This window comes from Pleurodeles waltl, chromosome 1_1 (genome assembly GCF_031143425.1).
Source record: "Pleurodeles waltl isolate 20211129_DDA chromosome 1_1, aPleWal1.hap1.20221129, whole genome shotgun sequence".
Lineage (NCBI taxonomy): Eukaryota > Metazoa > Chordata > Amphibia > Caudata > Salamandridae > Pleurodeles > Pleurodeles waltl.
The window spans coordinates 204,659,360-204,681,798 of NC_090436.1; the positions used below are offsets into that span (position 1 = coordinate 204,659,360).

The window sequence follows — 22,439 nt, forward strand, 5'->3', positions numbered from 1 at the left end:
ACTTGATTATATCCTCATGCACCGGAATGAAAGGCAGGTTCTCGTGAATTTAATCTGGGTCCCCAAAAGGACTACAGCCAATTGGCGCCTGGACCGTTGGTATCACCAGAATGAGGACTTCTGGGAGATGTGCCAGCAGGCATGTCAACGCTTCTTCAGGGAGAATAGGGGCTCAGTGAGATCTGTGGATACCCTAGGGGAGGCACAGATGGCCACCATATGGGGAGAAATATAAGTCATTCCAGGGGTTGTGGGAACAGACCCATCTTAAGATGACAGACCTGGAGAAATACATATTGGACTTGGAAAGCTGCTATATGTGAACACTGCAGGAATCTATACTCTGCGACTCGCTACATACACAGACACTTCTTAGACAAGAACTCACATGCGAGGCAAGAGAGGCGTGGATGGCTATGTGCAGTCGAATCTACCAGTGGGGGGGATAAGGCCAGCAAGACCTGTCCCTGGTGGCAGAAGATGGCACCAAAATCACAGGGATAGTGCCCATTGCACAAGCCTTTGCAGATTACTATAAAGAACTGCATAGGGCATATCCTGTGAGCTTAGGTGCGTGCCCTTTGGGGCTCTGCTACAGGAAACCTTATTGGGATCTCTACATTGGGAGATATCGTGGAGGGTGAACGATGAAGTCCTTTCAGAGCTTACAAGAAGAAATTGATTTACCCAGGACCCAGTTTTTCCACTATTTACAACTCTGCCACGCCCTCTTACAGGGTACAGGGAGAGGAAGATATCCCTGATGTTCTCCTCATGGAGGCTAAACTTCTCCTTATGGACATAAAGACACATACATTGTCCAAAACATATAAACTGCTACCGTGTAATTTACCCGACCCTATAAGACTTTTAAGAGAGGCGTGGGAGGGGGAGCTGGGCCACATGGAAGATGAGGACTGGCAGGAGGCACTGGCGGCACCGAGAGATGCAGTAATTGCCTCCCAATTTCAACTCTTACAACTGAAATTGCCTCATCATACTTACTCGCCGCAGCAAACTTACATTGTATGAGACTGATGACACAGGTGAACTGCCTGAGGTGTGGAGACACACAGGGAGATTTGACTCATACATTTTGGCACTTCCCGCTCTATCTCACTTTTGAGGGGGAGGTGTGCTTGGCAGTCTGCAGGGAGTGTTGGGCTGGCCCATTCCCAGTGACTCTAAGTTAATCCTACTACACATTACAAATGACCTGGGGGGCAACAGATATTAAAAAGTGCTACTGTGGCTGGGCTTGCTAATTGCAAAGCATGATGTTGCGAAGGCTTGGAAAGACGAGGTGGACGCTTGGGTGGGACTATAGGCCAAGGATATGGACCCTTGTATGGGACTGGAAGGACTTGTGTATAGGGCGAGGGGGTGCCCTCAGAAGCAACCTAAAATATGGAAGGAGTAGGTACTATCGAGAGGTATGCACTTGGATCTCTGTCCAGACAAGCCCTGGTTGGCTCCCCAGGCTCCACTGGGTACCAGGCAACGTGCAGGGGATAAGTAATTGGAACTGGAAACTACTGCATAATGGAGTATATACATGGGTAAATACCATGTACCATACTTACTCAGTCAACATAGGAATTTGAGTGTGAGATTTTGTATTTGGTGGGGGAATACAGCACAAGTCCAAATGTTGGTTTTGAAATGCCAATAAAAAGTTTGTTAAAAAAAAGTGTGGCTATAACGAACACAGTCAGATTCATGCAGCAGGTATTGGTGCCTGGAGGGATGTCGGTAATCGTACATTTGAACATTATAATTGGTCTCAGGCTTCTAATGGGCATTGAACACAGATGACGATTTCGAATCTGATGATCACTGGGAGAGGAGGAACAAGGTGGGGGAGTGCAGAGCACCACAGCTAAAGAACCAATTACAGTTCAACAGATCAATCTTGCACATCAGTGTCCAGTGTCAATAGATAATCTTGGAATGATTGCATTATGTCTTATGGTGGGAGGTTGTATCGTATCACAGTAGACTATGCTTTTAAACCACGTAGCATCGGTAGGGAAAGTCCTGCTGCCCCAGTGCACTGCCAGCTCTCGCTTTGCAAGTAGGAATGTAATTGTGGTAAATTTGCGCACCCCTTTCGAAACATCACTAACATATCCCAAAAGTGCCAGGATGGAATTTGGTGTAAGCATAACTTCTATCATTGTGGATATCAGGGAAAAGATCTTCAGTCAGTATGCCCCTATATGCAAGCATATTAATGTCAAATGTGTGAAATCTGCCTTGTCTGCACGGCATTTGGAACAGTGGGATGATCGCATGGGGTCAATCCTAGCCTGGTCACGTGGTGTGGTATAGGCCCAGTGTAGGAATTTGTAGTGCAATAGCTTGTGTCTATGTTTAGGGGAGACAGGTTTTGTCTGTTTGCAACAGTAGTACCAGATTTGATCAGGTAACGAACACCCCAGGTTCAGTTCCTAGGCCACCCTGATCTTCCTGTCTTGCTTCGGTTTCATGGCAATGAAGGCATGGTATAGACTAGAGACCAGTTTCCTTCCTTCTGTGTTGGTAATAAGTAATGCCAAAGGAGGGAAATCATCTGGGACTAGTGGGTAAGAGGGCATTTGAGTGAGAAGCGTGTTGTGTAGGCGCTGGAGTATAAAATGGTCCATTGTGCGTAGCACCTTCAAAGTGGGCAGTGTCCCAGTGCGAGAGGGCATAGCCGCCTGGGAAGAGGTCCCTGATTGTATGTACATTGTGACGAAATAGGGTACACTGGATCAGCTTCTCCTGAGGCAGGTGCAGTCCGGAATTGTTTGCTATTGGGAGGGCAGGTGAATAGAAGATACCCCTTCCAATGAGTCAATTGAGTTTCCTTCTTGCCCAAATAGTGTTTGCATATAATAGGGACACATCTGGATGCCATTAGGTAGTATGGAGGGAGTGGAATGCTTCCCGCTTGACCTCTTCCAAGATTTGCGTAGGGGAGGCGGGCATCTGCATGATACCAATGATACGCAAATTAACATTGTGCTGCAAGATAGTACGGCTGTAATTAAGGTACACCAAACCCTCCCCATTCGTAAGGAAACACCAGGGTGTCCTATTTATTCTGAGGACTTTGCACTGCACAAATAAGTCTCAGGAGGAGGCTTCCTAGGGTAGCAAAGAAGTTGTTGGTTAAGGGGATTGGGATATTCAGGAATAGATACAAAAAAATGAGGGAGGATAACCATTTCGATGCTAGTGATACTTCCTGCCATGAACAGGGGGAGTCTGATCCAGGTTTTAGTCTGTGTGGACAGCTGGTCAATGGGTAGTCCATAGCTAAGGTGGAATACTTGTTCCTTCTTCTGATGCACCATGATTCCCGGGTATTTGGTGGATCCTTCATACCACGGGATATTCAATGGTCACTTGAGATGTGATGTCAGTGACAGGGAATAGCTCTGATTTGGTCCAATTACTATTGAGGCCTGAAAGTCCACTAAATCAAATAATTTCCTATACAATGGGAGTGAGGTTACCTGGATCGTGCTGTATACAAAGCAGCATGTCATCCACATGCATGGGCATCAGTAAGGGTCCAGAGCTAAATTGTAAGTCACTATGGAGGTGTTTCACCTGGAGATGGTGGACCAGGGGGTCCATGGCTATAATAAAAAGGAGTGGCAACAGAGGGAATCCTTGTCTGATCCCTCTAGTCACTGTGAGGGTTTCTGTAAGAGCCTCAAGTGAGCTATGGGGTTCAAATAGAGAAGATAATGAGATTAGTGTACCCAAGGTGTCCATAAGGAAACTGTGAAATCTTGTTGATTGTCCTGCTTGTTTTTCAACACTGCTGAAGGGGCCTTATTCTCTCAACAAACTCACACTTTCCATAGCCTCTAAGAAACTACTGATTTCAGGGCATAGAAAGTCATGAATACAATTTTGTCTATCATATCAGTATCTAAATCTTTATACAATAAATTTAAGTTCATACATACTGAAAATAAATTAGAGTAATCAGTTTACCTCATAAGTTAGCGGAGCAAAATCACAAGGTGGCATTTTAGGCCGATCAGGAAAAGGCTTTTCTTCTATAAAATGAAACAGGGACCCTAGAAATAATAATCAGGGTTTTAACTAAAGTATACACCACTATACATGCATGAAGTAATAAACAGGAAACAGTAGCTGGAATAAGATAGGAACATCCACACATTAATGAACCACCCCATCAATGTGGGAAGGGATATTCACTGAAAAATACAAAGGTAAAAGTGCCGTTATAGTTAGGTGAATATGCTACACCACAAAAATTCACCAGTTATAGTTAACAGAGATAACTATAACTTGCGCCTCCACCTAGTACTGCTTATGACCGCACATATTTCAACACTCATGACTTGTTCTATGACATAATTTATAACATCACTGATACATCTTAAATTACATCCAGGGTATAGCCCATCTTCTGAAGCAAAACAAGCACATGTAAATAGGTTAGTACCTGGTGCACACAATTTTGTACGTTATGTAGAAAATCATGCTGAAACGATTCTGTCTAATAACTCAAGGCTGCTTACAATACTTCGTAGGTAGCACGTAGAATCTTTGCCCTGTTCGAAACTTTCTGCAGTACCAAAAAACTTGTGTGGGACATACTGAACACAAGTCGTCAGCTGTCACCTTCACACAGAGTTACTCTTCAATACAAAGATTTAGAACATGTTCAATACCTTAGGACTCCTACGATGCATTAGGAGCACACACATTCTACCTGCAGCCAGACCCTGTGGCAACCCCACACTGTCAGGTCTTGAAAATTCTATTTCCTACTTGCTATGGCAAGACATATTTTATTAGGTTGAGATAATTTTAGGACCTACTCACCCCTTCTGGCCAGTTGACAAAGAACAGGTGTTCTGTTCAGTAAGAAAGTGAAGGAGCAATTAAGATGCCTTTACATTTTGTGATCTTGTCACATTAGCTCTGAGTTCAGAGACAGAGGTCAAAAGTCAGTTTGCCTTACAATTAATTTTTCTTCTGACTGCAGAGTTCCAGGATTTTGTAAGGTGAACTCTCTGACCTGCTGTACAAAGAGTTATTTAAATGTTGTGTGCAAACATTTCAAAATATATTTCAGTAGTTGTGAAAGCCAATTTTTGTACTTCTGTGTGATGAAAAAATATTTTAAAGGATGAAAACAAATCACAACACTTTGCTTGGTGATTTGAAAATGATAAATATATCTTCAGAAACCCAATTTTTACAGATTATTGTTAATACACTATATCGTTTTATCAGTAAAGCTAGAAGTTATTGGAATGGTTTTTGGACATTTCTTGGAAATTTACTGTCTGTAAATGACAGTGTGCTGCCACATCATGCTTTAGTAATTTATTTATTAAACCCAAGTGTTTAAACATAAACTGAGAAACACTCCTGCCCTGATGGCAATGCTATTAGTAAACCAATGTCCCCTATAGGTGGGCTAGATTCTTTTTATACATAGAACAAACATTTAGTCAACTTAATCAAACTAAAGAGTTTTTGTACAGCAGAAATGCTAATCTCACATATTTGAAGGTGCACCCATATGTGAGAATGAAGAAAAAGGTGACTCTGTAAACTAAAATATTTACCCAGGCTCACACAATTTGAGACCCATTTATGAATCAATTACATTACATTACAGCTAGGTTGAGTAGATTACACAAATTACTCGACCTGCAGGACTATTAACATTTTTATAATTTTTCGAGACCTGACTGTGCATGACCTTCAGCATTAAGGGGATGGTGGCATGCATCCCCACTCTCCGACGCTTAATTGGTCCTGGGTACCCCATCCTCTGGAGCCAAATACAATTGAAAATGGGGGGGGCATGCAGCCTCCTTCCGCAAACCCTAATAGGCCCCAGGGTCCCCAGGGCCAAATTAATGAAAAAGAGTGGGGGCTGTGCGACCCCACTCTCTGAGCCTTCATAGGCTCCTGGGGACATTTTTTGTTTAACAGAGGAGGGGGCAGTGCAAACTCGCTCCCTGAGCCTCATTAGGCTCTGAGGACTCCATAACCCAGGGCCAGAGATTGGTGCCCTGGTGCACCCACATACTACATGTTGGGGGGTGTGGGGTGAGTCCCAGGGCCCCTGCGGCCCCAGCCAGCTCGCTGCATGGTATAAGAGCCTGCATTGCTCCATATCGGAGGGAGCAGCTATTTGTGCTGCTCCCTCTGGGTGGGAGCAATACTTTGTTCTTAATTAAGAAATGTGGCCTCTGGTTGCCATTTTTTTTCTGTGATCCTGCAGGAATGCAGAAAAACTTGGTTTATTTTTAACTTTGGTCGTGGAGGGATCCCTCTAGACACCCCCCCCCCTTGTATCTTTTTTTTTAAGATTCAGGACAGCAGACTGAGTCCCAGAGTCCTGTAATGGCTGGTGGCAACATTTTTCGCATGCTGCTGGCAGCTAATCAGAGGACTCACTCCCGCAGGAGCCTGACTTCCACCAGAGCGAGATGGCTCAAGCCAAAAAAAAGCTTCCTGGGCCAATTAGAATGCTCTATTTTTGAATTGCCGCTCCTGCAATACTCTCAAGAGACTCTTATGGACCCAACCGTCCAGATGTACAAATAATTGTGTACATTATTTCTTCAAAAACTACTGAACAGATTTACACCAAATCACAAAAACAAACAATATGTGGACCCAGAACTAGCCTTCTGCCAAATTTGGTGTGATTCCGTCTAGCAGTTTTTGCGCTAGCGCTTCTTAAAGAAGTGTATGTAAAATGCAAGGGGAATTTGCATTTTAGACTCCCTTTTTTCTTGGTCCCCACTTGATGGATCAACCCAAAACCTTCCATGCACAAACTGGTCAAAACGAAGCACCCATTTGAAAAGTTTCATAGAGATTTGTAAATGTCAAACAGGGCCAAAGTTATAAGCAAAACAAAAAAGGCATTTCCTATGGAAATGCTTAGTTAACTATAACGACCCGATGAATGGATGGATGGAATATATATATATTATCAAAGAGGAAAGAAATTCCGCTGGCACTCCACAACAACAAGAGTCTTTAATATAGGCTTTCAAATCATATTAGATGGTTCACAGACAAAAGCTTGCTTTAACAGCAATGCGTTTTGACCATTACGGTCTTCTTCATTAGCATCAAACATTACAGAGGCCCTCCCCTTCCTTAAATATAAACCCTGCCAATAACAGACATAAAAAAAATACTATCCTTCATTAATTACCCAAATCCATACTAAATACATTTGTTTTATAAATCTTTGACTCCCCCTTACAAATTGAATGATTATATATCAAAAAAACATTAGTCATTGGTAATACCCAAAGGATAAATTAAAATAAAGAAAGTTAACAAAAATGTATTATTTGAACTAAAATAATTAGTTTTGGTTTTGGTATTCCAAACCATCCTGTATAACGGGGATCTGAACTATTCATAACTTCATTACATAATAATCTATTTTGCTAATTTCTATGGTTTTTTTTCAAATTCTCATTTTTAATTTTTAACTCTTGACTGTATTCCAAATCCATTTTTTCTAAGACTTTTATTACAAACAAGTCACTTTATACGGCCCAATGGCCCTTCAAAATCCAAAAATCAAGAAATCAACAATCAAAAAATCAAAAGATCCTGAGGGGGGGCCACAAATGAATAAACAAATAAAGCAAGGTGTTAGACTCCTTTCAGAGATCTCCAAAGTATCCCCTTCCATAGCAGTACCAACCGTTCTCAGAGATCAATCCATTATGCGTGGTATTATTGGTTCAATGCCTTAATTATCCTAAATGTACATGAAGTTCCTCATCCTTGTTCAGACCCCACGGGTGTCTGGTATTTAACCAGGTGATATATTCAGATTCCATTTTTCTCAAAGTCCGTTCCATGTCTCCTCCCCTCATAGTTAGTGACACTTTGTTAATTCCAAAGAACGACATACTTTCAACTTTGCCTTCATGTGTCAAATTACAGTGGCGTGCTACTGGGTAAGTTACATCATTATTCCTAATAGCTCACCAATGTTCCAAAATTCTTTTCTTCAGAGGAAAAGTAGTGCTACCTACATATTGCAGACCACATGGGCAACCTATTACATAAATGGCAAACTCGGTATTGCAGTTAAGAAAGTTCTTGATCCTAACAACTTAGCCAGTTGGTAGCGTATACTCCTTACAGTTTTTAATGTGCCTGCAGGCCTTACACTTCAGACACCTAAGAAAACCTTGTTGTTTTCCAAGAAAGGTCTCCTTATTCTGAGTCTGATAACTGTGTACCAACATGTCCTGTAGGGAGCTATTCTTTCTGTATGTTACTTGTGGGAGAGAAGTAACCATTTGACCAATTACACTGTCTGCCTTTATGAGACGCCAATATTTAACCAACACCTTTCTGACCTTTTGTGAGTACGCATTATATGTCGTAATGTATCTCAAGGTGTGGTCCTGTGCTTTCCTTTCTTTTTTGACAGCTAGAAGAACATCTCTCTGCACTTGCACCTTCTGAGAAGCCTTCTGAATTACCTGATTTGGATAACCTCTAAATTTAAATCTCCTGATCATATTTGCTTGTTCCGCTGAAAGCTCTCGTGTGCTGCAATTCCTTTTAGCTCACAACAACTCCCCATATGGTATACTCCATTTCAAACTTGGGGGATGATGACTGAGAGCATGCAGAATACTGTTACCTGCAGTACTTTTTCTAAACAATTTAGTTTGTAATATATCACCTTTGACTGCTACTTCTACATCTAAAAACTCCATAACTTGTCTATGACTTTTATGTGTAAAGTTCAGATTAAACTCATTGTGAGGAAGCCAGGTTAGAAAGTCTGTCAGAGTTACCTCTGGGCCATCCCAAATCATAAAATTGTTGTCAATGTACCTCGTCCAAAAAGCTATATGTTTGCACCATTTTTCATTCTCATCCACCATCACATATCTTGTCTCCCACCATCCCATAAACAAACAGGCATAGCTTGGAGCAAAAGAACTCCCCATCGCAGTCCAGGTGGTCTGCCTATACCACTGATCTTCAAATAAGAAGAAATTGTTCTCCAAACAGAACCTCAACATCTTCAAAAGTAACTTAGAATGTTCGTATACTCTAATGGGCTTATCCCTGAAAAAATGTTCACAAGCTTGAATGCCTTGATCAAGTGGGATGCATGTATAAAGGGACACTACATCAATTGTCACCATAATATAACTATCTTTCCATGGTATATTCTGTATCTTGGTGATAAAATCCTTACTGTCTCTACAATATGATGCCAAGTTAAATACATATGGACGTAGGAAATGATCAAGATAAACAGAGGCCTTCTCCAAGAGACTTCCCCTCGCTGATACTATTGGTCTACCTGGAGGATTGGCCATATCCTTATGTATCTTTGGTAACATGTAAAAACAAGGTACTATTGGCTTGTTCACTTTCAAAAATCTTAACTCATCATCTGTAAGTAAACCTGAGTGGTAGCTATCCATCAACAAATCATGAAACAATGTTAAAGAGGTCCGATAGGCCAACAGAGTTGACTTTTCATAGCAACCAGAAAATAATAGTTGCCTTCTCGCTTACTTTCGATATTTAGTCACATCCCAAAGTACTACATTACCACCTTTATCGGCTGGTTTAATCACAAAAGAGGTTGCCTTGCTCAATGAAATCAATGCTGCCCTCTGACCTGATGTTAAATTCCTCGCATAACTTGTTTTGATATCCTACCAGATCTTCATTAAATCAAAAATCACAGCCTCATGAAAGGCATCAATATTATCATGAGGTGTTGTGGGATTACATCTTGATTTTGGTTTAAATTTACTACCACTTGTATCCCCAGTTGTTAACTGCATTTCCTTCTACAAATCCATTTCTGTGTCCCAGGGTCTCCCCCCTGTCTCCAATTCTCGAAGGGACATCAAACCCTCAATGTCCCCTATGGTTAATACAGAGGACACATCCATGTTCTCCGTATTCACCTCAATATGCCTCAGAGAACATGTATCTTTTTGCTATGTACAAATTTTCAATAGTTTAAGTTTTCTAACAAAGTTAAACAAGTCAATGCGAGTTTTTGTATAGTCAAAGTTAGCCACTGGGCAAAAAGACAAACCCAATTCTAATACTGTACGTTTGTCTTGTGTCAAAACATGAGCGGAGATGTTTACTATAGTAAGCTTATTGTCAGAGGTTATCTCTTCCTCCTGCTTTGTCGTATGTTTTTTCCAAATGGCTTCTCGGTCTCTTGTTGCCAGTCCCCCTCTCCTGCTTTTTTTGGGTCTCCGCCTTCTCCCCTTCCTCTTGTGGGTTTCCTTTGCGGTCATTGGTTCAATTGTAAAAAACTGTATTCCTCCATTGTGGTAAATGGTTGTCCCGCAGTACCACTGGTCGCTGATTGCTCCTCCACATCTGAAATATTCTCAACACGTGACTCAGATGAGAGTGTTTCTTGTTGTCTCAACGACTCTCTTTGTCGAAAGTCTCTTCTCGCCTGGTCTAATTTCTTGCCAAAGGTAAGAATACAGCCAGTAGCACAGTCAATTTTATCTCTCAGGAATTTCCTTTTCTTTTTAGATTTAATATCCTCCTCATACTTCAAGAGTCGTACCTCCATATCCTTAAAGAAATTCTTTATTTCATCCTGCGCTGTATTATTATCCAACGATACTCAGACAGTCCTGATTTCTTCACTGATTTGGGTCAATTCCATTGCTGCATATTTGGAAAGCAGTTCCAGCATGCTCTTACACGTAGACGTCATTAATGCTGACCATTCCTCCAAGAGTTTAGGATGTGGGTTTGCGTAAGTAGGGGTTATCAAAATTCTTAGTCCATGTGGAACCCTACCCACCTCTAAATAGTTATTGAATTAAATCACCTCCCAACTCCTGTTGATCTCCTTTTTGCAAAGTTTTTCAAAATGCCACAATTGTTGTTTCAAAGACAAATTGCCCTCCGTAGCAGTTTCTCCCATGATATTTGTCTCCAGCCCTGTGTTCGGGCACTCTCATCAAACAGATTATGAGCAATCTCTAGTTTAGAACGTATGGCTTCATTCATGATGACAAAAAAAAATTAAGAGAAAATCACCTGGAGTTAATCACCAGACTGTAAGTTTCAGTTGAGATTTTCAGAAAAGCCGATATAACATTTCTACTAAAACCTGACTTTGCACCGTTTGTAATGATAAAACCAAGCCGCTATTCTCATCGACATGGATATGTTAGTGGAAATTCCTGAGAAAGTGAAACCCACGTTATCGCTTTCCTAGGGGGCGTTTTATAGCAACAGAAACCAAAAGACTCTCCCTCGTCATTACCGCCTCCTCACTGAAAGATTGTAACACAATAATCTCATGTTCCACAGTAAACAAAGAAACAATGTTGCACGTTAGTTCCAGTTACGGTGTCTCAGTCCATTTGCCTTAAAGAAACCACGCTAACGATACCTTGCCTGCCGTAAATTATAAAATCCTTTTTCTCACCAACGAAGGGGATAGCTTTTTAATCACTGTTAACCACCAACCGAATAGCCATATGTTGTTCGCCATCCGCTAGAACCGGAACAGAACCTCTGCTCGCGTCTCTCAAGTCCAAATCCGGTATTTGCCTTCATTTAAAGATACAAGGGTGCGAGCGGCTGATTCAGGGAAATTGAAATGAATTCACTTCAAACAAATGTATCCTGCTGTTCTTCCTGACACGGCCCAATGAGGTTGGTACACTGCTATGGGCGCAGGACCCGTAATTTGAATTATCAAAGAGGAAAGAAATTCCGCTGGCACTCCACAACAACAAGAGTCTTTAATATAGGTTTTCAAATCAATATTAGTAGGTTCACAGACAAAAGCTTGCTTTAACAGCAACGCGTTTCGACCATTACGGTCTTCTTCATTAGCATCAAACATTACAGAAGCCCTCCCCTTCCTTAAAGATAAACCCTGCCAATAACAGACATAGAAAAAATACTATCCTTCATTAATTACCCAAATCCATACGAAATACATTCATTTTATAAATCTTTGACTCCCCTTACAAATTGAATGATTATATATAAAAAACATTAGTCATAGGTAATACCCAAAGGATAAATTAAAGTAGATAAAGTTAACAAAAATGTATTATTTGAACTAAAATAATTATTTTTGTTTTTGGTTTTCCAAACCATCCTGTATAACGGGGATCTGATCTATTCATAACTTCATTACATAATAATCTATTTAGCAAATGTTTTTAAAGTTTTTTTTTCAAATTCTCATTTTTAATTCTTGACTGTATTCCAAATCAATTTTTTCTAAGGCTTGTATTACAAACAAGTCACTTTATATATCTCAAACAGTTCTTCAAAGCTTATATCCTTGGTGTTAGTCTCTTCGGGTCTGATTCGCAAGTCGATCAGGACTATAGCACCTATGTATCAAGGCATTTACCCATAGACACAGAAATCTATTGGAATTGGGCCCTAACGCAACACAACAGCAAGAGAGAGCAAAGTGCACATAGCAAGAGATTTTTATATTCACCACATGAAGAAAGTATTGTGGATTTTAAAAGTCTTACTGTGGTTTGCGGATATGGCTCCCTATTGAGACAACGTGCAGATTAAAGGTAATGCAATAAAACATGCTTAATAAATTTAATGCATCTATTTACTTGATGAAATGGGTTGCATTCAAACATCTGTTAGTTCCCCATGCATAATAAATCTCATAGATGCCACCATATGCACAAGCATACATTTCTGAACAGTTAAAGTGGTTGCCCTTTTGTAAGAACACAATTAAATATCAAAACAAATCACACCACTGAAAGCCAAACACAGCACAAATGTATGCAACAAAATGGTAGCAAACTGCTCCCAATTCATCCAGTATAAAATGCAGATATGTGCAAATATCACCTCTACCACCACTGGCAGCATGTTGTAAGAGATGCTAATCTCATGCAAGGGCATCTTTACTCACATTCCATGTACATTCTTTGACAAACTACTAGTACCACTATCCATTCTTCGATGAGTCTGTTAGTTGTTCGTGTTAGCATTTGCTTCCACTATATACATGTCGATATGGTATATAATAGCCACCATCTCTGCCTATGCGGCACACAGATGCCACGACACCCCAGCATGATGCGTTTGCAGAAATATTTTTCTGTATATTTCTCAGCATATCATTAGGAAAATATTGTTTGAAAAAAAATGTCATATCCTTAATATTGTTTAGAACAATATCATTCCTTTGGATGTAGATTTTCTATTACCACATCCTACAGGGTCTTATGTGGCAAGGTATCGAATTTTAATTACCTGAGTGAGTAATTATAGTGTAGGTGTGATGGATGCAGCAGAAATGCTCTCAGATGCTTCACTGTTCTTCCACAGATAGCTCTGGTGGATAGATGTCAGACAGTACCAACCAGAAAGGGGCTGGTGAGAGACCTCAGAGAAATGGCAGACAGAAAACCGGCAAGACACCAACATAAAGAGATAGGGGGCTAGTTTCTGAAGGGAACATTGCTCCCTGGAGCAAGTTTGAACCTCCTCCCATGCAGTTGGTTCTTTCTGGAAAAAAGGAGGGGCTAAGAAGGAGAAAAGTCATTACTTTAGAGCAGGAATCAGAAAGGAGTGGCAAATCCACTTGTTGGCAAATCAGAAAGGAGAACCACTGGGGCAGTAAGAACATCTCTCTGTAGCTCATTGGTTCTCTTCACCAGGCAAGTAGGATCAGGGGTGGGTGTTTCAGACCACAAATAGGGGAGGAACAGGGAGGCGGAGAGGATGGCTCAATAACGCTCACTATTTTTTTTTTCCAACAGAAGCCGGACTCTCATCTGCATGATCCCTCAACCCAGATCCACAAAGTCTAACCAGGAGAGTAGAGTTTTCTGGAACCAGGGACTCTAGAGTTCTCTCATGGAAAGTTGGTACAATGTTCTCAGATTGGTGTCAGTTCCGGAAAGCCACATCAGTACCATATACAACGATGGCGTTGTTTACATGAAGCTGGAAGGATCTCCTGAGGGGATTATAGGATATGAGGCAATATCCTAGAACTTTATGCAACATTACTGTGAATTAGGAAATGTCGGGCTCCTGTATCTACACAGCAAATAGAATTTTAAAATATTTATAGGCTGGGTATCCTATTCAATCTGTTCCCACGGCATTATGTTCATTTCATGTAAGGGAGTTGTAGCAGTGTCTATGGAGTTTCAAGCATGTCGCTAAGTTAAAAGGTCATCATCAGGACTGCACTAATTATAAAACAGAATACCACTGGGCAGGCAGAATCAAGAGCCTCCAACAGAGGTATATGGACAACGATATTTAAATCAAAGGCACAAAATGAACTGGCAATAAGCATGCCCAAATCTTAGCAAACAAGGAGCCTACAGCTGGGAAAAATGGAACCTGCAGGTATCCAAATGGGCTCTATCTTGTCAGAATGATGTGTGTGGAAAAAGTGTACCATGGTATTTCTCACTCTGAAGGAGGTAGAAAGCCTTTAGGAACATGAGCGAGCAGTCATCCGATGCCACAGTTAGACAAATCTTGCATAACTTATATAGCTCCCCCATGCAAAGGCATATAGGCATAATAACTGCTGCAACACTCCATGACAGCAGGACTCCATGACAGCAAGACTCCGCTAGAAATAACCAATGATGCACTGATATGAGGATGCTGCCCTGACCAGAAATCAAGGCCAGACTGGCCTTTTTAGGTCGCAGCCTACCAGACAGCTTGGGGACTTTCAGAAAGTTGACCTAGGAATGCATTCTGCCCGTTGATTACCATTGACTTTGTGGTTTGTAGCTCACATTTTGTGGCTTTCTATTTGTTGGCTTTATTTGCATTAGGCTCTCCAGGTTCAGTCCGCCCCTCCCGTTGCCTAAGCTGTGTTTACTGTAATCTTCCACAAACTCGCTTTCTGTAAATAGGCCTTCATATCTTGCTCTTATTTAGTCACATTTGCTGTGCATTCAAAGAACAAGGTCAAATGTCAGGTGCAGTCTTCTGAGGGTGCATGTTTAATTTTCTATCTTTGACTTCACAGTGAGCGGATTTATGTGACAATCTTAATGGATACTGAGGGTAGAAAAGAGGTTTTCTCTAGCACATAACAATTAAATGAGCTGAGTATTTCAGAATATATCAGAATTAGGAACACAAATGGAGCACATTTTTGTTATTTCTGAAGTATGTTGGAAACAAATACTTCAATATGATCAAAACAATCATTACACCAGGTGATGCAATTTCCACACATTTTTGTTTGTGCACTGTATAGTTCTATTAGTAAAACTGTATGTCTGTGCAAATGTAATGGTCATTTAAATTGAAAATGTGTTGTCTGTAATGGCAGTGGGCTACTATATCATGCTTACTCTGCTCTACGCCACTCCACTCCCACTCTACTCTGCACCACTCCACACCACTGCACTCTACTCTGCACGACTCTGCTTTACACCACTCCACACCATAGCACTTTGCACCACTCCACTCTATGCCACTTCAGGCTACGCCTCTCTACTCTACTCTGTACTATTCTACTCTATGCCAATGCACTCTTCACCAATGCACTCTACACCACTCTAGTCAAGGTCACACCAATCTACTCTGCACAACTCCATTCTATGCCACTGTATGCTACGTCACTCTGCAACACTGCACTCTATATTAATACATTCCATGCCAATGCACTTTAATGTGTAACACTCAACTCTGTGCCCCTGCCCTCTACGCCAATCCACTGTACGCCACTCTAATCTACTCTGACCCCACTGCACTCTGTGGCACTGCACTCTACACTACTTTACTCTATGCCATTACGCTCTATGCCACTCTACACAACTTCACACTACCCTGCATCACTCAACTCTATGCCACTTAACTCTACTCTGAAGCAATCTACTCCACACTACTGCACTCTACGCTACTCTAGTCCCTCTTTGGCACTCCACTCTATGCCACTGCACTCTACGCCACTCTACTCTTGACCACTGCACTCTACACAACTGCGCTCTATGTCACTGCACTCTACATCTCTGTGTTCTATGCCACAGCTCTCTACACCAGTCCACACCACTATACTCTGACACTCTACTCTGCCACACTGCACTCACCACAGAGAACTCTACGCCACTTTATTCTGCACTACTCAACTCTACGCTACTCCACTCTATGGCACTATACTCTACACCACTCTAAGCTACTCTACACCACTCTATGCCACTCGACTCCACTCTGCACTCTACGCCACTGCACTCTATGCCACTTGACTCTACTCTGCGTCACTGCCCTCTGCATCATTCACCTCTACGCCATTCCACTCTACTCTGCCCAACTGCACTCTATTATGCACCACTCTAATCTACGCCACAGCATTCTATGACACTGCATTGCACGCCGCTGAATTCAATGCCACTATACTCAGCAACACTCTACTCAATGCCACTCCAGTGCATGCCACACTACACGACTCCAAACTGTGCCACTCCAATACATAACACTTTCTGCCACTCCACTCTGCAACACTCTATGACACTCTAGGAGACTCTCCTCTACGTCACAAATCTTTAGCCCTGATAAAAAAGCAGCCACGCTGGAGTACTACATGGGTAAAAAAATTGGCGCAGCCAATAGCCCTTGCTTAGGCGAGACCTATTGGCTTTGCCAATGCTTGTTATCCATTGGTCATTTCCTGATGTGCTGGAGCCATGGTCGGCTGTTTTAAAGCCCGGGGGCGCTGCTGTGACTTTCCTCAGCCCATGAGGTTAATGACAGCGGACATTAAAGAGAAAGAGAGGGAGGTGGAGAGCGGAGATCAGAAAGAAAAAGACATTAGCAATGCACATGTGAGACATGAGGAGCTGTTTGTTCTCTCAGTCAGACACAGCCTGCGGTTTAAGGGGAATTCAGCCATTTTTTACCTATTTGTTTAGTGCTGCTGTTTTTCTCTTTTCAGTGCTGCAGTACCTTTGACGTTTGCCCCGCCCTTTTCCAATCCTGCCTGTCAGATTTATCTATGTCACACGGAACCCTGTTTCTCTGTTTGCTGCATTACAGCAGAATGTCAATGCCCCGCGTGCTTCATTTCTACACACACATTGTTTATTTTCCCTAGGGCAGTCTGATATCTGTTCAAGTTATCCTACCGACGCTGCACTTTTTCAAATGAAGGTTTCGTTTTTTTCCAAAATATTTAACTTTCTTATCTCCTAGTTCGTTGTTATATATTCGATCTTTTTGATTCTGTTCTTGGATGGTGATTTCTTTTGGAGTAGTTTCAAACTTGTTTTCATACTTCTGTGTATCCTGAAAAGGCACTTGGTTCCATTAACCATAACTTCGTGCTATGACATTCCTCATTTCTCACTGTGATTGCTTTTCCACTCAAAACGATTCTACTTCTGGGGTTAGTTCCCCTCTGCTCTAGCACCAAACATCTCATGAGAGCAGAAATGGGCGCGGGAAACGCATTATTTGCTTATTGACTCTAATCACGCTTGTCTATCAGCCTCCTTTAGGACAGGAGCGTGGATGATGCCCAAAGGATTCGTTTTAGTCCTTCAGAAATGTAATTTCACCTTTTTTCTTGCTCTGCTTCTTAATTCATCTCCAGTCACAAAAATAGTCAATCTGCTGCAGTATTTTATGCTACTTTTTGTCATTTTGTCATATTATTGTAATACTATTCCATTCCTACACAATCGCAGTGCCGTGGAAGTCAAGGGCAACAATTCCCCTTTGGGACCACCTGTGTCTGACATTATAGTTACCCAGGTCACTGGGTTAATAGTCTTTTCCCCTTTTGCTAGGTGTTAGAAATGGGGTTTTTGGTTGGCAGTCAGGTTACCCTCTGTCCAAGCAAGAACCCTCACTCTAGTCAGGGCAAGTCACACACAATCCAAATTATCCTGTGCCCACCCTCTGGTAGCTTGGCACAAGCAGTCAGGCTTAACTTAGAAGGCAATGTGTAAAGCGTTTGTGCAATAAATCATACAATAACACAATATAGCACCACAAAAATACACCACACAGTGTTTAGAAAAATATATAATATTTATCTGGGTATTTGTAGGTCAAAACGATCAAAGATGCAACATGAATTTGTAAAGATATCACTGAAAAGTGATATGAAGTGTCTTAAGTCTTTAAAAAGTAAACAAAGTCTCTTTCAAGCACAAAGTACCTGGTTTGGAGTGGAAAATCTCCGCAGAGGGCCGCAGAAGAGGAGCTGCGTGGAAAAATGGTGTGTGCGTCGGTTACGCCCCTTTACACACGGACTTGCGTCGTTATTTTTCATGCGGGGAGATGTGCGTCGTTCTGCGGGAAGAAAAATGGTGTGCGCGTCGGTTACGCCCCTTCACACATGGACTTGCGTCGTTATTTTTCACTCGGGGAAGACGTGCGTCGTTTTCCGGCACGCGGACCGTCTCCTTCTATGGATCGCGGGATTACCAGATGTCCCAGGGTCTGTGCGTGGATTCCTCAGCTTGTTATCCGGCTGCGCGTCGTTTCAGGGGGCTGTGCGTGGAATTTTCTTCCTCACGGCAGGCGTTGCGTCGATTTCCTCTCGGGAAGGCGGGCGGCGTTGTCCATGCGAGGCCGTGCGTCGAAGTTCCGGTCGCACCGCTGGCGTCGCGCAGCGTCTTTCTGGATCGGCGTGCAGCGATTTTCTCACCGCGGAGCAAGCTGTGCGTCGAAATTTTCGGCGCACGAGGAGTCCAAATGAAAAAGAGAAGTCTTTTTGGTCCTGAGACTTCAGGGAACAGGAGGCAAGCTCTATCCAAGCCCTTGGAGAGCACTTTTGCAGCCAGACAAGAGTTCAGCAAGGCAGCAGGCCAACAGCAAGGGAGCAGTCCTTTGTAGAAAGCAGACAGGTGAGTCCTTTGAGCAGCCAGGCAGTTCTTCTTGGCAGGATGCAGGTTCTGGTTCAGGTTTCGTCTCCAGCAAGTGTCTGATGAGGTAGGGCAGAGGCCCTGTTTTATACTAACTTGTGCCTTTGAAGTGGGGGTGACTTCAAAGAGTGGCTAAGAAATGTACCAGGTGCCCTTTCAGTTCAATCCTGTCTGCCAGGGTCCCAGTAGGTGGTGTGGCAGTCCTTTGTGTGAGGGCAGGCCCTCCACCCTCCCAACCCAGGAAGACCCATTCAAAATGCAGATGTATGCAAGTGAGGCTGAGTACCCTGTGTTTGGGGTGTGTCTGAGTGAATGCACAAGGAGCTGTCAACTAAACCTAGCCAGACGTGGATTGTAAGGCACAGAAAGATTTAAGTGCAAAGAAATGCTCACTTTCTAAAAGTGGCATTTCTAGAATAGTAATATTAAATCCGACTTCACCAGTCAGCAGGATTTTGTATTACCATTCTGGCCATACTAAATATGACCTTCCTGCTCCTTTCAGATCAGCAGCTGCCACTTCAACAATGTATGAGGGCAGCCCCAATGTTAGCCTATGAACGGAGCAGGCCTCACAGTAGTGTAAAAACACATTTAGGAGTTTTACACTACCAGGATATATAAACGACACCGGTACATGTCCTGCCTTTTACCCACACAGCACCCTGCTCTAGGGGTTACTTAGGGCACACATTAGGGGTGACTTATATGTAGAAAAAGGGGAGTTTTAGGCTTGGCAAGTACTTTTAAATGCCAAGTCGAAGTGGCAGTGAAACTGCACACACAGGCCTTGCAATGGCAAGCCTGAGACAAGGTTAAGGGGCTACTGAAGTGGGTGGCACAACCAGTGCTGCAGGCCCACTAGTAGCATTTAATCTACAGGCCCTAGGCACATATAGTGCACCCTACTAGGGTCTTACAAGTAAATCAAATAGCCAATCATGGGTAAGCCAATCAACAGTACAATTTACACAGAGAGCATATGCACTTTAGCACTGGTTAGCAGTGGTAAAGTGCCCAGAGTTCAAAAGCCAACAAGAACAGGTCAGAAAAAATAGGAGGAAGGAGGCAAAAAGCTTGGGGATGACCATGTCAAAAAGCCAGGTCCAACACTAGGTAGATTAAGTGATAAGGTAACTTTGTGATCATGATGAACCTGGTCACTGACCCGCACTCCATTGTAGTCAGTCTTAAATCTTACCATTGTCCTGCTCCACCAGTGCCCACAGTTTGGCATTCAGTGCTTTGTGGCATGATTTGTAAATACAAACTTTAAAATTCATAATTCCAGTTCTACTTATTGGATTTGTATTATTTGGGTATCATGTTATTCACTAAAATATTATCTATTTTTCTAAATTGGTTTGGGGATGGTCTTACGATGTGTTTGGACTAAATTGCTGTTGAGTATTGCATAACAACCTTACATATTGCCTCTACGTTTAGCCTGTCTGCTCTGTGCTATAGTTACCAGTGGGCTGAGTTCTGGTTGATTTAGTGACTTTAAAGGTTCACCATGACGAGAATTGAGATTGTTTGAGGCAGGCACTTACCTCCTCAACTAATAACCTAATTTCTTACACATCCACTTTGTGGATTGATATGTCAAATGCTCAAGCCACAAAGCGTTACTGCCTTTTCAGAGAACAGTTTTTGGTATGGTGAGATTCCAAGCTTGGACTTACTGTATTAGAAGTAAAACCATGAGTCCAGAAATGCAATGTACTGTTGGGTAATATGTCATTACTAGCTCGTGTCACAGGTCTACTTGACAGGTATGTGAAAACATGTCTAAGCTAAACATATGTATATACCACTTTGTTCTGCATCCACTTTAATTCCTCATGTAAGGGTTTAGCTGCACAAATCTCATTCTGCCATTGCCATAAATATGCAGGAAATATTTCTGGTGTTCCCTCCGAATTCGCCTAATTAGGGCACTCGAGAAGGTCTAGCAACTGGGTGCTCCACGTCAGGCATAACAAAATGCAGTCCTGGTTTTATAGCCAACTGCACTTTGTGCACTGGGATGTCTCGTTTTATTTTTTCTCTTTAAAGCCAGAGTTCTAATAAGCGCAAGGTCCATGGGTGAGTAGCACATCAGTTCTAGATTTTTGCTTTGGATTCTGGGACTTGTAGTTCTTATTCACCACATTATAAAATCAGCACTGGTTGGTCTAGTGAGGGTATGGATAGAGAGCCGTGCCCAGCTCTACTTGTTCTGCCCCTCTTTCGGGTCCTATCACCACAGCAGTTCAATGTTCCAGGGTACGATACAGATACTGTATCTTGTCACGCATATTCCTTTGCACAACTACCTTTCACTGAAAAACAAAGTTGTTTGCTTAAAATATTTAAATATGGTTTTGTATGTATATGTGAATATACATACACACACACACACACAAACGTCAGACTTAAACAATAAGCAAATATGTATGTATATATATATATATCTTCACACACACTTTACATTTAAGGCGGCCTCATCTTATCTGTGGCCCAATGTGTGCAGTCCCGTCTCTCCTCTTATAAATCGGTTTATAGAGGCCACTGAAAAGCAGCACTGCGAGTCCCAGAATGCAAGGCTAAACCCTGAAGCCGAAGTGCTACTCATACGTGGCCCTGGGAAATGTGAGAGCTCTGCAAAGTATGGACTGTCAGGTCTAGAATGCAAACTTCTGTTCGGTTCCGTGTTCGGACGACCTAAAAGGAGCCCAAGCGGGGGTGCAATGAGTAAGTGTGTGAACCTCTTCCGACACTGTGCTGGAGGTGGGGCAGGGTCTCCAGAGAACGTGCAGCTGCACACATGGTCCCCTCCTTCCAATACTTAACCGAGGAGTGAGAGATAGTGCAGACTGGCTTAACCAACAGGTGTATTGGGCACGATAAACGCCATTTAAGTTGCATAAAATAAGAAAGAGTTCAGCCAGGAGTGCGAACACAGTCCTTTTCTTGAAGCTGAAAGTCCAGCGGTTCACGACAGAAAAGTCAAAACATTTCGGTGTTTCCTTCTGGGTCCAATACGTACCCCTCAACACGTGAAAGTTGGCAACCCCCGAGGCGGCGATCCACGCCCGGCAGAGGCCACCCCTGCCCGGGTAGGAGAGTGTTTTCGCACCGACAGACAGCATCTTCTCCAACAAGGCGCACTGGCTCCGAATTAACAGGGGAGGATGAGGGGCTGCGCAGGGGGAGGGTTTGCTGGTGCAGCGCACTTTGACACCGAGAAGAGGGCGGGAGCGGGGGGAGCTGAGTGAAGTCCTCCCCGGCATTTCAAGGGTGGGTGTGTAGGAGTACTAAATGCAGCGCACACAGTCCGTAACCCTAAACCCAGGAATGATGTCAACTTCTCAAATGAGCATTACATATCCTGTTAACTCCTCGTCTCCGATGGCTAATTTAATGGGGGAAACAAGAAGTGTAGGTACTGTGGAATCTGTTTTTTTAATTGTATTGTATTAGTATCTATATAGCGCTTATTACCCCTGACAAGGCGTCGAAGTGCTTTTCGGCGAGCAGCACGCTACTCCGGAACCCAAC

The 22,439-nt window shown here is 42.6% G+C and overlaps 1 protein-coding gene across 1 annotated transcript in view; it reads right to left on the reverse strand.

The window, feature by feature from the left end:
• The window catches only part of AGXT2 (alanine--glyoxylate aminotransferase 2), a 206,065-nt gene extending 183,876 nt beyond the window's left edge, over positions 1-22,189 (reverse strand). Inside the window, exons 1-2 of the mRNA XM_069220773.1 lie at positions 21,928-22,189; positions 3,991-4,076 (exon numbers count right to left, since the gene is read on the reverse strand). Coding sequence (XP_069076874.1) covers positions 3,991-4,076; positions 21,928-22,171 — 330 coding nt within the window. The 5' untranslated portion in view covers positions 22,172-22,189. The remainder of the gene's footprint in view (positions 1-3,990; positions 4,077-21,927) is intronic.
• Positions 22,190-22,439: the final 250 nt, after the last annotated feature.